The following is a 16,536-nucleotide window of genomic DNA, read 5'->3' as shown; positions in this document are numbered from 1 at the left end:
TTTAGCATGCTAATGAATGTCAGAAAATCTGGGATTACCTCAAGCAGGGCTTTCATGCAGTTTAAAAGGGCCACTCTTACTGATGCAGTGCACTTCCCTCCTTGAGATAAATGCCTAAAATAAGGAAAACTTGAATAAAGGAAAAAGCTGCCCACAATTTTGAGAAACACTCTAGCAAGTTAGTTTCTGCTGCTCACAGTTGATTACTTTGTACTCAATAGGCACGTTTGGGTGGATGTGACATTTTTACTGGTAATTGCAAACTATTCATTTTTGTTTGCTGAAGTTATCACTTGTTATAATTACTGATGCAATTCATAGTAGAATCAGTCTTTGTTAATATACAACACTATAGGGTTTATTGTTTCAATACTGTCTTAAGGACAAATCTTTGCTACAGATATAACATGTCAGAAAATCCAGAAAGTTAAATTCTGGATAAAGATATCATAGTATACCAAAAGCAAGACACAGAACAGCACTACAGTCTTCACAGTGATAACAAAGTTAAAAATTCAAAGTCAAAAATTATATGTCCAATAGACTTCTTCATTAGATAACATACCAAAAGGCTCCAACAACTGTCAAAAACTGTCCTCTGGCACTCACTGTCTCTTCAGCATGCCTCATCAGACTGGGCCAACCCTACTGCTACAGGGAGCAAGTTATTCAGAATTTCTTTACAAACTTCTTGATCTCGACGGTACAAAGAACATACGGTACTGGGAAAAAAAAGGAAGAAAATCTTGAAACACTAAAAAGCCACTAAATCCTCTAAAATAGATGAAAACCATGCCGAATAGTGTCTCTCTCTTACGGAAGAGGTTTCAGAAGCATATCTGCATCCACTGCAGGCAAGAGGTGTTCTTCGGTAGGGAGCTCCTTCAAAAGAACCAAGTACTGTGGAATAAAAAAAACAAACGAAATAAAACCCCCAAACAAAACCAAAACAAAAAATAATACTTCATAAATTGAAAGTACTACTTAAGAAAATAAGTAGACAAAAAGAAAAATCAGGAAACTTTTTCAGTAACTCTTACACAAAATCATGCAGCAAAGATACCTATTGTCAGCTATTTTGTGTTACGCTGGTCATGTTTTCATGCAAAGGCTGTCACACAGTAACATAGATCATGAAATATTTAGTTCTGGCAGTAAAAATATTTCCTTTGTAAACTAAAACACAGATCCTATTATAGTACAGAGACTGTTTCTAGTTATTTACCAAATATTTAATGATAAAGGCAAAATGTTATACTTCTCAACTCTTTTATTTTCTGGCTGCTTACAAATTCTAACTGCTCTTTCCCTGACCACAGCACACATCAAAACCACAAGACGTAGCCATTTTAAGTCTCCTAAGGGGACTGACAACAGGAGAAAAACAATATGTAACTGACAAGAGTTTACAAGTGTAATAACAGTACAATTACAGAGGTCGGTCTGCCGTAAGAAAAGCTCCCACTCACCATGTGCAGATGTAATGGTTTAGTGCCATCAAAGACACTGACATCAGTAAGCATTAACAGCCTCCGCCGGATGTCAGAGGCTCGGAAGCTCACTGTCTGAGTTTGGACTGTAGTTACACAAATACATAAGAACCTCACAATTTCAAGGAGAAGTAAATCCTTCTTTGTCAACTGTTCCTCAGCTAATGGGCTCAAAGCACCTGAAAATAAGATTTTCGTGTAAGAAATGAAACAGACCAGCTGCTGTTTGTGACAGTAATATAACACCCAGATTTCCTTCTCAGTCAATAAAAAGACATAGTGCTGGTTAAACACTAAGATACACATCATTTTATGCAAGAACTTAAAACAAAAGAGAGTATCAGTACTTGTAGCTCCTAACAGAAATAAATAGAGACAGATTCATGCTCCTGCCCCTCTGAAGGTCCAAAAAAAAACTGACATAAAAAACCTGACCATGTCTAGAATTACTCATCAGGAAAAGGAGAAAAATTAAACAACACTACTTTTAAGAAAATGCAGCACAGTCTAATGAGAGACAGGTATTCTACAGACACTTTTTCTAGTCTCTTCTTTGCCAAAACTTCTGCCTGGCTTTGAAAAAATTAGTTTCTCTTCTTGCATTTTACTACTTATAAAAAATAAACTTCTCCTTCCTAAATGAGCTAGAACACTTTATTAACATCTTTAAAACACTGATGAGAATTAATCAACCTGTTTCAGCTACTAATATAGCACAACTCTGTATCTTGCTATCTTTCAAGCAAAGAGTAATTTGTAAAATCAAGCTTTTGCAAGTAGTTTTGGACATAGAGAAGACTCACCTGTTGCAGTTTGCATATCACCAGATTCATGCGTATCACTGATGTCAGTCACTGAACGATTATCAAATAGATCATCAGATACCTGGTTATCTACTTCCATTATACTCTCCTCAGGATCATTCCTGAGATCCACTTCTCCCAGTACACTTGGTTTTCCAGTAGCTGTCATCTGGCAAAAACGCCACACCCTTTTAAAGCTGGTTTTTAAAGACAGAAGAAACAGTGCAGGCACAGCACAAGAGACACTACAGTTTCTCAGTGAACTGAAATAGGTGATGACAGTAAGAGCTACATGAAATTGATGAATTCCATCCTTTGGGGTAAACCTGTCATCTACACATAATGAACCATCTCAACTATTCTCGTTAGGATATAAGCTTCCTCAGATAGCTACTGATATCTGTGTCAGGTTTTTTAAAACAGTTCTCCCTACAAGACCCACAAACTTCTCACTATACTTCATAATTCCAGAGAAATGAAAAGGCATGTGACTTTTTTGGGGACACACTTAATTACAACTTTCCCTACCAGATGACAAGAAGGTAAAACTCTCTGCTCTTCCTCATCTCCAAAATAAAAGGAATTTGTCCACCTATACCTGACTGCAATGTGCCAAAAAGAGAAGTTTTAAGAATTGTGCTAAACACAGTGAAGTGCCACACTATTACTTTTCCCAGAGAGCCATTTACAGTTAAATACTTACATAATAAACACCAAAAAAAACCCTTTAAAAGTGTATTAAAGTTAAATACCATGTGTTATTGCTTTTTTTGTATATACTTCTACCATAATAAAGTATTAAAAAAAATGAAAAATAGTATAATTTTGGTTTTTAATGTGAACTGGAATGCTAACCTTGATCACATGTTATCCATCTGCTCTCTTTTTTTGCCCTAAGCCTGTGTTCAAATGCTAAAGGAAAATGTCTCCAGTTAGGATTTCTCTACAAAACTCAATGAATTTTGATTTTTTCAATAACACATATCTTGTTTGGTTTGCCTCCAAATTATTGTGCTGTAAAAACAATCTTCTCATAGAAGAACACTGCATTTAGAAACAGACAGAATGTACTTACGAGATTTTTGCAAATATCTAAGAGATCATTCATAAATTTTGATGTTAACAAACGCAGGAATATATTAGACAATATCTTATTAGCACTGTTCTGTAAGAAAGCAAGATATACAGATAGGTTAATTAATTTTTTTCCAGGAGCCATATGTATGATATTTAACTTTGTGATCTCATTAATGAACAAAGAAATAAAAAGTCCTTTATAAACTTTACCTTGGTGCAATTGCACAAACATTTTGTACACTGCATTATCAAAGTCCTCAGAGAGTTGACCTGGGTATCTTCATTTAGTTTGTTTTTTGACTGAGAAATGCTTTCTCCAGCATAGTGAATGAGAGACTAGTAAAAACACAACATGGTTAAAAAACCTCAGTTAAATGCCTTTGTACATTTGCACATACGCATCACACACAAAAAGAAAAAAGGATATGATTCTCATTCATAAGTTCTCATTCATACAGCTTTGATATTCATAATGTGCAACAAAAACCTGGCCTAGATGTGCTTGAAACACTAATATTTTCATCACAAAAGAAAAATACAGCATATGTCCATAATGTGTACGTTTGAGGGGTTCCTGTAAGCAAGAAACTACCTCAGATAGTAGTAGTAACAATAATAATAGCAGCAGTAGCTGTCTTCATACTGGTTTAAACCATCAAATTATCTTAAATTCCTGCATAAAAGATCTAGAAATGAAAGGACTTGTTATCCTGAAAGTAGGCCTTTGTCTACATGTCCAGGATAATTCCACTTTTTTAAAAGGTGTAACTCAGAAATGTAACAATATTTAGAATAATCTGCACTGTAAAACTGGCCTCCCAGTATACTGACAGTTTCAGTGACTCTTTCACAGAGAAACACATTTAAACCTCTCTAAACTGCCTTTTCTTAAGCAGAAATCAGTGCTCTGAAAATGTGTCAATGTGAACAGAATTTTAAGATTTAATTTAATTCTTTATCTTATTTTTAACAGCTCCCAAATGCATTACTGCTTACCTTAGCATTCTGGAACAACTCTGATTTACAGGCATCCTCTTCTTTAAATATACCAGTGTAGCAATAGCAACCAAGAACACCAACCAAGAGACTGGCACATCGGACAAGGTGTTCAGCAGCAAGAACCTTAGACTAAATCAAATACACTAGTATAAATACCACTAGTTTATCACCACAAAATACAGAATTATTTAGTCATTTTTAAACAATTTATATACGAAGATTTGCATCCTAGTGTTTGGCATCGCAGCTGCCTCAGCTCCTGAACAAGTTCTTTCAGCTCTCCATGTTACAATACTAGCTGTATGTCCCCTGGTCCTTAGGCTTCCATCCTTCAAATCACTTTTAATTCCCTCTCTCCTTTAGATTCCATCATGGCAATACTTCCAAGCTCTTGGCATGTACTCTGTTTATCTATCTCATCTTCTGCAAGGACACAAGACAGTACTAGCAAGTCAGGAACTGGATCACAGGATAGTTCAGACTCAGCAGGTCTCTGGTCCAACCTCCTGCATACAGCGGGGTCAATTTAAGGTCAAAATAGGTTACTCAAGGCTTGATCCAGTCAGGACTTGAAAAACTCAGAGGAGGCAGACTGCACCACCTCTCAGGCGAGGCAACCTGTGCCACAGACTGACTGTCTTGACATAGATAAAATTCTTCTTGCACAAGTGTGAACTTCTCTTGACTCTGCCTGCTGTCTCACGTTCCTGCAATAAACCACTGTGAATGAAGAGCATGGCTCTGTCTTTTAGGTAATCTTATAGGAACTGGTAGGGTCCCCCAAAGCCCGTTCTGCTCCAGGTTGAACAAGCCCAGTTTCTTCTGTCTTCCCTCATAGGGCCAAGTGCTGGAGCTCCCACCATCTCAGAGGCCTCCACTGAAGGCATTACACGTCTGTTTTGCCCTGAAAGGCCCAAAACTGCACATACCATCTAAAGGCAAAGAGTGAAGGGGGATAACCAGTTCCCTTGAGCACTGGTTCTACTCTTTTTCATGTAGTCCATATTTGCAGTTTTCTTTACAATTACACCTTTATAGAGCTGCTTCCTTTTACAAAACCTAATTAAGACCTCTATGTCTCAGGCTAATTTGGTTGAAAACTGGAAAGAACTTGCAGCATTACAGGGCTACAGAAGTTGAAACCAACATCACAAAAGCAGGGTAACTGGTTTATGTGGCAATTTGGCACATGCTTACACTTCGATACAGCTACTACGTACTCACACTACTTATGAAAACTATGGATATTTTGTGAATTATGTAAATAATTTGCCTTGAAAATATATCATTTGTGAGCACAAATGTAAGGATGTAACAGTAATTTCTAACTTACCTTAGGAGCACAATTGCTTAAAAGCTTTTCTGACATTGCTAAAAGACAATTCTCCAGTGTTTCCCTAAGATTTTGGTTGATGGCAAGTCTTGAACCAGTCACGTTTTTATCTGCAACATTTACTGCAAAGTTAGTGAAAATATCCATTTCATCAAATGTTGTCTGCAGGTACAGCTCTTCAACATCAGAAAAACCGTTTTCTTCTTTACTCTGCACATGTTGCTCACTTGAAGAAGAGAGATAGTTTTTACTTTAGCAGCCAGTATACAACTTACAAGTCTTTAAAAGTATTATTTAAATACAAGAAATAAACAAAAGCAAAGTAAAATATTTTATCTTTTTGTGTTTCCAAACTCTGGTTGACCTTTAATTTCTGACATGACTTTCCCTAGCTCTAACTCAACTGCAAGGAAACATGAAGCCTCCAAACAGATCATACCTCCTACTGAAGTTCATATGGAAGCATCTTTTTTTGTGTTAAGATTGCTGACCTCAGCCTAATTTACACAACTGGAGCGGAAATTCATAAAACCCCTAAAACTAGTATTTTTAACTTTTAGTAGGAAAGTCTTATCTTGCATTAGAACAATTGATACACATTTTAGTTTCATTAAGAGAAACTAGATATATTCCAAAAGCTTGAACATATACATCAGTGAGACATGCAGGAGCACTCCTAGCTTAAGTGTCTATAATGATTAATTTAAAAACATACCATTTAGTATCATTTTGGAAAAAGTTCATAGCAGCTCTACAGTTCTTCATTGTAAGACTCACAAGAATTTTTTGTAATACAAGATGAGGAAAATCACTGTAAAGAAAGAAAATGTTTTTGTATTGTCTTGCAATCAGACAAGCTCTTATGATTGATTCCTGAAGTGCATCTAACGTTAGGCAGATTAACAGTTTTCATGAAGAAAAGTCTAAGTTTACACTGAATATTTCTAACACATAGATCATGTATCTGAAATGATATAGACAGATAACCAAATTAGGTCCCCAGAATCACATTCTACAGAAAGCTTAAAAACCCCATAAACTCTATGGAAGCATTAACATAGGAGAATTCTGCATCAACATAATACACTTTTCCCTGCACAGTTTTCTGTGTTATAGGGTGAGCCTACATGTAAAATTATGCCCCGAAGATTTTACCTGCAGAGCACGGGAGGCAATCCTGCACATTCTTCTATCTCTTCCTCCAAATTGCAGGACAGGAGCCATTTCATTATTGCCTCTCTTAATGCAGAATCCAGATTTCTTTCAGAAATATTATGTTCCATTCCTGTGTCCAAATTTTCTGGCATGGAATAGGCAGACATCACTAGTGATAAACAACATACAGAAGAGCTGTAACAAAAATGGAACAGGATTTGTGAGAAACAACGTGGTATTTGTTGACCAGCACTCTAAAGCAAAGTCAGTATTTTTCCATGCACAGAAAGCATCAAGTACATAAGCATGCATGCTGGTTAACACTTTCATTAAAATCTTTGCATTTTAATTTTTCTTGGCTATTACAGACATTTCTGATCTATTTTAAAGACTGTTTCAGAACATTTATTTCAGAATAAAAATTTAAAAGAAAATACACCTTTTAAAAAATTTTAAAAAATCAACAGATCTGCCAGTCAGATTTTAAATTTTTAGTCCATTTTAAATGTGAAGATGCTTGCCTTTCCTCTTCTGCCTCTTGCTTTCAGACTTACATACTTATGGTCACTTTAAATGCTTAAAAGACAAATGTGTGCAGTTCTTAAATAGAAATAGAGCCACAACAACAATAATATTGAGTGGTTTTGGTTTCACATTAAAGAGGAATGTGAATCAGACCCAAAACACTATCCTTGCTTCCATTTTACCTTGAAGGCTTGCATGCAGGTCCTGAAAAGATCTTCCACAGTTCTTTATCTGTCACGACAAGGTTTCCTTGAATCATAGCTCCAAGTAGCCCAAAGCTCTCCACTTCAATTTGCTGGAAGCTTACACTGCGAATGGTAAGAGTCCAAATCTTTGCCCAGGTTCTCTGGAGCTCCAGCTTGTGGGTGCTTTTCAAATCAGTTTTCTGGGTTTGGCACAAAGCTACCTCTGTGAGACACTTCAGCACGTATCGGGTCCTCTCTCCTCGGCGCTGCTGAGGCAGTAACTGGTGAAGTACACTGAGCAAGGGAGGTAGCTCGTTGCTAGGAAGACTCATGGGATACTTTGATATTAATTGAGTTGTAATCTGTAACCTTGAAAATAGAAAGTGAAGCAATTAACAGCAAACATACAGAAATTTGCATTTTCAGGAGTAAATTAACAAAGCCTTCTCCAATTGCCACTTCATTTTTATACTTTCCAGTATTGAGCTGATTTGTTTACTATCAAAATATACAGGTTCAGTATTTCTACCATTTTCACTTGCAAAGTCTGCACATCTAGCCTCACTATCACTAATAATTTCTTACAACTGACTTCATTGATTTTTGATTTCTTACAAGCCAAGTTCACAAATTTCTGACCACACGCAAACAAATTTTCAGGCCAAAAAATATTTTTTTCTCCTTCTGGACTAGTTTGTTATAAACTCTGATACAGAGAAGGACCTCAAAGGTGAAATTATATGAAGAGGAAAACATTACAGCAACATCTCTGCAGACAGGAAAATGAAAAGATGTTTAGCTGGGAATGGTACGTTGGAAGAGTTTTGTTTATAGCAATGGTTGCAGCTGGAGTCAAAAACGTGGAGGGATTCTTGGGGCTGTCCTGTGCAGGGTCAGGAGTTGGGCCCTTCTGGGTCCCTTCTAAACTCAGGATATGAAATTACAGTACTTGCAGTATTTCTTGACCATTGGCACCTCCACACAGAATAGCATGTTAACTTCTCACCTGGATCCTAAACAGCCATTTTGCCCCAATACCACAAGCAGTAAGCACACACACACACACACACACACACACACACACACAAAAACTGCCACCCCAGCTCAGGAACCATTTCATAAGCAGCTATGCTGCTGTGGTATCTTGTACAGTAGTTTCCAGGAAAAGTCAGAAAGACAGAGAGACACAGTAACAGCAAAAAACATCCAGCGTGATCTATTTTAGTTAAACAATGAACATGCCTGGGCTCAGGGCTACAACTGGTAGGCTTCTGGAAAAGTCCATCTGTGGTCTTTTAATAGTAATAATAGTAGTAATAGACTCCTCCTCGCTACACTCATTGCTACAGAGTCCTCCTGCAACAATCAGCAGGACATAAAGCTATACCTCCAGTTCATGGCAAGCAAAATACTCCTTAATCTAAGTCCAAGGTAAAAAGCCAGGCCTTGCAACAGTTTTCAGGGCAGGTGTTACAGAAAACTGCATGAACTAGTCCAAAATGACCAAACTGTCAATGGTTGCTAGAGTAAGACAGCAAGACAGTAAGACAGCCAGAGTAAGACAGCAATAAATATCATGTTAATTTCCTAATACTCATAAACTGGATCACAGACAATGCTTACATAAAGAATGGTAATATCTAACACAAAAGACGGGTAAAAAATCAGAGACAGTAATACCTTATACACTACAACACAGTTTACCAGGCCTCATTTGTTATTTGCTAGGAAATTAAAGATCAAAAGGTTTTAAAGTACCAAGAGCAGTACTCACTGCTTTCCAAATACTGTGAGAATCTAAGTTCAGTGCTTAGATATATAATTACAGCACGTGCAGACACCCAACTTGAACGCACAACATATTTAGGAGAGTGTTAAATATGTCTGGAGTGATACTTTTTTCATGTAAAGATGTTATTACCAAGGTATGACATCAAAATCCTTCTGAGATATTTGCACGTTGTCTCGAATGACCCCCCAGCCTAGTTCAATCCTCCTGCGCTTGTTTGGTACTGTGTCTTCACTGGGCTCTCTTTGGGTAATGGCAAATGACTGGGTAATTTCAAGGACTTTGGTATCCTCTGTAAAAACCTTTTATTAAGAGAAATTTAAAAGTACACAAATGAAAAAAAAAAAGTCAGTATTTACAAGAAAACTGAAATGCCAACCTAAACTAATCCATTTTTTTACTGTGTATAAAGCCTCTTAAGAGGGAACCAGAATTATTATTTATTATTCTTTACTATAACAAGACCTCTGCTTATAGTCTAACAAGAAACTCTAGTGAAATCTAGTATACTACAGTTCTAAGCTGTACAAAATTAACAAAACACAGACAAAAGGTATGAATACCTCAGTAAATTATTCTGAGGAATAATTGAGTCATATTACTTTAAAAAGCAAAACATACAACTCAGTAATTACATAGTCAAGTTTATATTAAAAAAAAAAAGTTACCTGATGACAAATATCAGCCATTAACTCAATTAAATTTTCCTTTACAGCAATATTACGCGAGCCTGAAGAATACTTTCCTCTACTACTGATGAGATTTATTTCATTCACCAGAAGATCATACAGGTTATGCAAGATACTTTGCCATTTTGTTAAGTCATATGCACCTGTACATGCAAAAACAATGAAAACATAATGTGTATCACCCACTCAGTATGTAAACCCATCCAGGCAGTGCAAAATTCAGCCAAAATCAGAATAAAGCATACAAAGTTCAACACCTATAGGCCTGTAAAGCAAGTTCTATAATGGATAATGGATAAAATTAAAAAGTGAAAAAGTTAAGAGATAACTTAATCAGCACATACAAGTAATTAAGGTAGGAATCATGTTTCTAGTAAATAATTCTTCATCTAATGGGAAAAAATACAGTAAAATGCAATGGATAGATTTGTACAAAGCACAAAAAAAAAAACTTAAAAAAATTATGCTAGAACTAAAATAGGCCATGGCCAACACAATTACTGAGTGATATTCTCTGAGCAGTTTTGTAGTATAAGGCACACTTAATTGAGAGTAGTAATCTCTGGTCTTAAATAGACCAGGTAAGATACCAAAATATGTGGCAATCTAAATAATTATTTCCCTTCTACAGAGACTTAGTGTTTTGATTTAGTAAATTAAATCGCCTCTTGACTAAAAAAAATCCCAACCCCCAAAGTTTTAAAGGACTTCACATAACTAATATTCTCTTGGTGCATAAAATTTGGAAACCCTTCTTCACTTTAACTCAACATTAACCTATAGCACAAAACTACTGACAGATAATCATCACTTCCATCAATGGTTCCAAAACTCGGTATCAAAATTCAGAGTTGGTACAGCAAATTCAACAATCACATGCAGCAATAAAAAAAAAAAGAAGCTTTTTATTGTACCTCTTCCCTGACTTTTTGCACCCTTTGGATGATGAATATGAACTTGGAGACGAAATAACTCAATTATTGATTCCTTCAGGGAATCCTTTGGTCTATAGTGAGTCCATATATAAAGCAACGCAGGTAAAATTTCTTCCCCTACTTTACAAATCCGTATGCGACAGTTGTCAGCAAACTTATTGCAGAAGATATTCATTGCTCCAACAATATGATCCAGGCCTGCACTATTCCTCTCCTGTCTGTAACATAAATCAAACATGTACACTTCCAAAAGAAAGAATCTGATTTCTTTTCATAAGAACTGTTCAAATGTAAATACTAGCAAGTAACTACATTCAGAATATTATTTACCTAACAAATGTAGAAGTTATTAGTTTTTTAAACAAGTTATTACATTGGCATTCAAAGACAGAACAAAATATATCTAAAGAAGTAGTACCTGTTATTACTCAATACCAATCTCAAATAATTAAAATTATTTATTTTCTAAAAGTAGGTATTAGCATACAAAAGGAGCACTTGCAACATACCTTGCAGACTGCATGGCTTTTGAAAAGAAGATAAGCATATCAGAACTCAACCCATCAGTTTGGAAGCAGTACCCCCTCATAAGTGTGTGAATTATCCTAGCCACCAAGACTCTACTAATATTTCCAGAAGGTTTGAGGTACAATTGGCCATACAGGATCAGCAACTCTGTAAATGTATTAAAAAACCACAAATATATATAAACATGTATATAATAGAGAATTAAATTATAAGAAGCTTGATGAAAAATAATACAATAAAGATACAGCAACCACCACTGTGTGATTAAAAGCTGGAATTTATGTTTTTACTTTACACTGCACCAGAACCCTGATTTTATAAAGAGAAATCTGACTTCCTCATTGTACCCCAAGACTTATAAGTAAGCCTTAAAAAATCACTATAAAAGGTTATGGTAACCTTTACAAAGCTCATATATCTCTCATTCAATAAAAGCAACTTGTTTTCTTTAATGGATTAAAGCCTGTCTTCCTTTAGATTTATGGTCTTCAGTGCTGCCTCACTCCTGTAGCTAAATTACACTGCGCCTCTTATGATCTAATGTCAAAATTTCTTCTGTAACGCTTCCAGCTTTTGTCCACACACAGACTCAGCTAACTTCCATGTTCCTAAACAAACTAACCACCACACAGAAATTCACATGGGCTCCTGGCTTCTTGCCTTATTCCCTACCCACTTAGGCTCAATTCTACCTAAGCACCCAGTTCTTGTTTCCTGTTTATTGCTCTGAACTCCAGCTTCCAGCCTCCCTATCTGCTCACTCCTTGTCTTCACTTTCTATTCCAACATGGAGGCTGGTAGCATTCCTAGTCTCAGGCAGTGCTCTCATACAGTTCCAGCTTCCCCTTCAATCTTGAACTTCCAGTTCTATCTCCACAGCCAAATTGTACCAACTTCCTTAACTTCGGAGATCTCATCCTCAGGCTCTTTAATTACCCAACCACATAGAATCATAGAAAGATATCGGTTAGAATGGACCACAAAGATCATCTAGTTTCAACCCCCTGCCATGGGCAGGGACGCTTTTCACTAGACCGGGTGACTCCATCCAACCTGGCCTTGAACTCTTGTAGGAATCTCCCACCTTGAATGATTCCATTTCAGTTGCTCTGCTTTGCCAGCCCTCAGCAGGTTTTTTTGCCTCCCTTTTCACTCCCAGTATCACCAGACACCTCTTCCGAGTTCTTTGCAGGCTTATTTCTATTCTGTAGTTAAGCCACTCTCTTCAAGTGGTAGAGCAGAGTATTTTCTCATAAAATGCCTTTCAGAAATCCAAACTCTGGCTTCAAAGCACTCCACTACACACAATACTTCTAAACTTTCTCCACAACTGCACATGCAACATCCAACAAACTAGACTATAAAACATCTAATACCCTTTTTTCTTTTCAAAATACTATCAACAAATGTAAAAAGGTGAGTTGAGAGGTTAGTAGATGTCAGATAATTCAGAATACATAAACATTCTTCTCCATGCTAAATAAATGAACTGTCAAATTGTAGTCAGATCCAATCCTCTGAAAAGTTAAAAACTGTCTGTGCATTTCCACTCAGTTCAGGTTGCGTGCTCTATCATTACTCAAGTTTTACATCTGTTTTTTGCTATTTACATCTTAAGCTTTACAGTTTTTCTTTACATACGACGTGCATAGAAGAACAGCAACTCAGTGTTTTTTTAGGACCTTCATAAGCCATCAAAACTCAGATAATAAAATTTAAAAGTAATACATTGACTGTATCAAACCTATACCAGCCAGTTCCTAATAACTTGCAAACAACTGCACACTAACATTAGCTTTACTGAGGTTTTTGCCAGCACACACATTCCATGGATTTGCTATGGGTGTTAAGCCCTGTGCAGACCATGCACACATAGCCTGACTGTAAATAAACACACGTTTAAGGAAGCAACAGACAAACAGTATGCAGAAAGAAAAAAAAAAACAATTCCAAATCTTTGTCGCTTTGTTTATTTCAACTGTAAGCCTTCAAGGCTGACACTACTTTACTCCATATTTTGGGTAGTATCTCACACCACAGGGCCTCAAACAAATTAAAATGCTTCTAACCACGTTTCTGTTGCAGGAAAAGACATTTCTAAGTAGGTTTAAAAATGTTACCTGACCACTGGTGCTGGGATATCGCACACCAGTATTTCCTTACTGAGAGGATATCTTTTAGGAGTATGTTACTACAGTCAGAACCACATGCAGCACAACTTGTTGGATCCCTCATAATTTCCATGACGTAAATCAGAAGTTCCTGACATTTCAGCCTTGGTCCTCCTACATGAAGAAACAACATGAGACTGCTTAATTTACCCGAATTAACCCAAAGAAATCTGTAATTGTTTGTAAGTGTTATCTAATAAAAAAAGAAAAAAACCCAACCCAAAACCTACAGTTCTGAAACAGTTCTGTTAGAAAATATCTTCTTAAACTAATTGTTTCTAAGAAAGAAACTATTTATGAGAGGATATATCAGTTATAGACAACTTGAATAACTAGAAAAAGGCACTGTGAACATCAGTAAGGACAGAGAAGGAGCACAAAGGACTGATTGACATTAAGATATTTAAATAGTAAACATCTGTAAGTGAGTAAGATGAACCCTACACTAGTAACTGGTAAAAATTCAAACTTGAAAGTAAAGTACCAAATTAAAACAGTAACTCTATAGGATAATACAAATAACTGACTTTTATTAGCACATCTGATGAAGTATTTGACCAGGCTTCCAACTTCTTGTATCTTTTTCTGTCTCATAGTTTGGGTTGAAGCAGATGCATTTGGTTTTGTCTGCTGCAGGTTTCTAATTTCTTTCTGGAAATATTTCTGCAAGACACTTAAAAAATGAAAGAGATATTAATCAAGGATCTGCTCATTTATGATTGAAGTAAAATAGGTGAATGCTGATTTAGCCTAAAATGCCAGTTCCTGTTCTTCACGCAATTCTAATTATCAAAGACCAAACCCAACTGATATATATTACAGTCCAAGCATGATGGAAACAGTCTGTAAAAGGACCTGTAAATTTTGAAGATAATCTAGAAGCAACTCAAATAGAAACCAAACTTTCATTTAAACTTTGCACAGTGATAAACACACAACTTAAAATTAGTAAAAAAACCGCAATGCTGTCTTTTTATTCATGCTGCAACATTATACAGGAAAATAATAAGAAATACTTATCACTGCTTTTATTGAGGAAAACCTTCAAGTCCTATTTCTCCATGATTTAAAGTTAATATATGGATTATATTTTAGATCTATGAATAGATTAGACTTTTCACTGGCTTTGTCACTGGCAATTGCTACATATTTTTTCTGACCTACCATTTGGTATTCAGTTTAGAGTTTCTAATTTTGTATTCCTCCCGTGTATTTCTAATGTATTATTAACCATCTCAAAAGCAACATATAAAATTTATCAAACACTTCTTAAAATATTTTTGCTACACCTATAAAAAAAGAAAATTCCAATGCTTTCCAATTAAAAAACATAATGGAAAGCTGACCAGACCAGTTTTCATTATATGAAAACTAATACTTCAGATCAACTTTTAACATGAAATTTAACAGTGGTCAAAGCTGCTGTAAGAAGTTATCACACTCATGCTTAGTCCAGTCTTATAGTATACTTGATGCAGACCATATCAAAGATTGGCCTCTACAGACCTCAGCACATCATTTTTTCCTTCATAAGCCACAGTCCTTTTACTGTGTCTTGAAGAATTCAGCAACACAAAAAACTTTAACAAAGCTATCTGTAATCCTCATAGTAACTATACATTGACAGTGATATGCAAAGGGTAACTGTCAATAAAAGAAAGTAACTATTATTTTTGCAAGGAAAAGCAACTACCCGATTAATGATTACTTTCCTAGCAGTTTTCTTTAAGTGTTGCATTTTTTGGCTATTTTAAATTTACTTGCTTTAGGGACTAACATAAGGAATTTCTTGTTTACCAGCTGACAAGAAGTTTAAATCAATATGCAGAAACGTAAGCATTAAAATAGGCCTGACAAACAAAAGAATGATGTTCTATTTAAGAAAATTGCAACCATTCGCAAAGAAAAAAAAAAGGAACTACCTAAATACAGCATCCCAGTTGAGTTGCTTTCCTTGTTTAAAATCAGAATTCCGGTCCAGCTGGCGAACTGTTTCAGAATCACAGAGAAGTCTCTTAAAATTTTCAACTTCCTTCTGAAAACGTATTTCAAGAAAAAGAAATTTAATGATTCCCTTCATTGCTAATTGAGGTACACACCCAAAAAGAAAACGTGTTACCCTTCGCTCCACAGCCTTCTCATTTTCAAGGCGACGACAACAAACAAGCAGATCATGTAATGCAAGACTCATGGTTCAGTTTAAAGAATAGTCATTTGTATCTGCAAACAGAAGAAATATATAAAACGGTAATTACTTAACACACAACCAAGTAAAAAAATTGAGAATGCAAAATATTGAAAATCCAGTATGGAACACAACTACGGTGTTATATATTTCACTGAAAAGCTCATTTGTGCCTAGATTAGTGGTCTTCTTGGTCACAAGACTGAAGCATTTTCACATCAAGAATATAATCTACTCCCACAGACAACAGTCAAAGAGTAACTGCAAAGACCCTCTTCCCATCACTCTGACTTCCTTCTTTTTTATGCCTGCTAACAGAGTTGGGCAGATGATAGGGAATGACATTATAATAAGATTAAAATAACACGAAGCTGAATACATTCTAGCAAGAAGCACTAACTTTCGGTAGCCATCTTAACATGATGCTGCCTGGAGAAGGTAGCACTTGGAAAATGCTCTTCCTCTCTTCACATCTTACATTTTCATAGGTGTGCAGTACCATTTGGCAAATCCCTCTGGACTAAACATACCAGAAGATGACCAAATACCAGTCGTAAGAGAAAACAACTTTTTCTTTTTGTGACCACTTAAAACTATGCCTCTTCTCCTTCAACAGAGGTCGGAGCCAGCTAGACCTTGCATTTCTTATTTACATAAAGTTATGCTGCTGCA

General features: G+C 36.0%; 1 protein-coding gene across 1 annotated transcript in view; it reads right to left on the bottom strand.

Moving 5' to 3' along the window:
- The window catches only part of ATM (ATM serine/threonine kinase), a 64,150-nt gene extending 47,901 nt beyond the window's left edge, over positions 1 to 16,249 (bottom strand). Inside the window, 21 exon segments of the mRNA XM_050333390.1 lie at positions 39 to 114; positions 566 to 621; positions 623 to 722; positions 818 to 900; positions 1,470 to 1,669; positions 2,294 to 2,462; positions 3,369 to 3,458; positions 3,581 to 3,706; positions 4,367 to 4,498; positions 5,703 to 5,928; positions 6,418 to 6,513; positions 6,858 to 7,052; positions 7,565 to 7,936; positions 9,489 to 9,658; positions 10,025 to 10,188; positions 10,960 to 11,198; positions 11,490 to 11,655; positions 13,629 to 13,793; positions 14,207 to 14,352; positions 15,602 to 15,714; positions 15,799 to 16,249. Coding sequence (XP_050189347.1) covers positions 39 to 114; positions 566 to 621; positions 623 to 722; positions 818 to 900; positions 1,470 to 1,669; positions 2,294 to 2,462; positions 3,369 to 3,458; positions 3,581 to 3,706; positions 4,367 to 4,498; positions 5,703 to 5,928; positions 6,418 to 6,513; positions 6,858 to 7,052; positions 7,565 to 7,936; positions 9,489 to 9,658; positions 10,025 to 10,188; positions 10,960 to 11,198; positions 11,490 to 11,655; positions 13,629 to 13,793; positions 14,207 to 14,352; positions 15,602 to 15,714; positions 15,799 to 15,870 — 3,156 coding nt within the window. The 5' untranslated portion in view covers positions 15,871 to 16,249.
- Positions 16,250 to 16,536: the final 287 nt, after the last annotated feature.

Source organism: Myiozetetes cayanensis, unplaced genomic scaffold (genome assembly GCF_022539395.1).
Source record: "Myiozetetes cayanensis isolate MyiCay16 unplaced genomic scaffold, myiCay2020 scf5-8, whole genome shotgun sequence".
Lineage (NCBI taxonomy): Eukaryota > Metazoa > Chordata > Aves > Passeriformes > Tyrannidae > Myiozetetes > Myiozetetes cayanensis.
The sequence above is the reverse complement of the archived record's forward strand: the minus strand, read 5'-3'. Positions and strand labels throughout refer to the sequence as shown.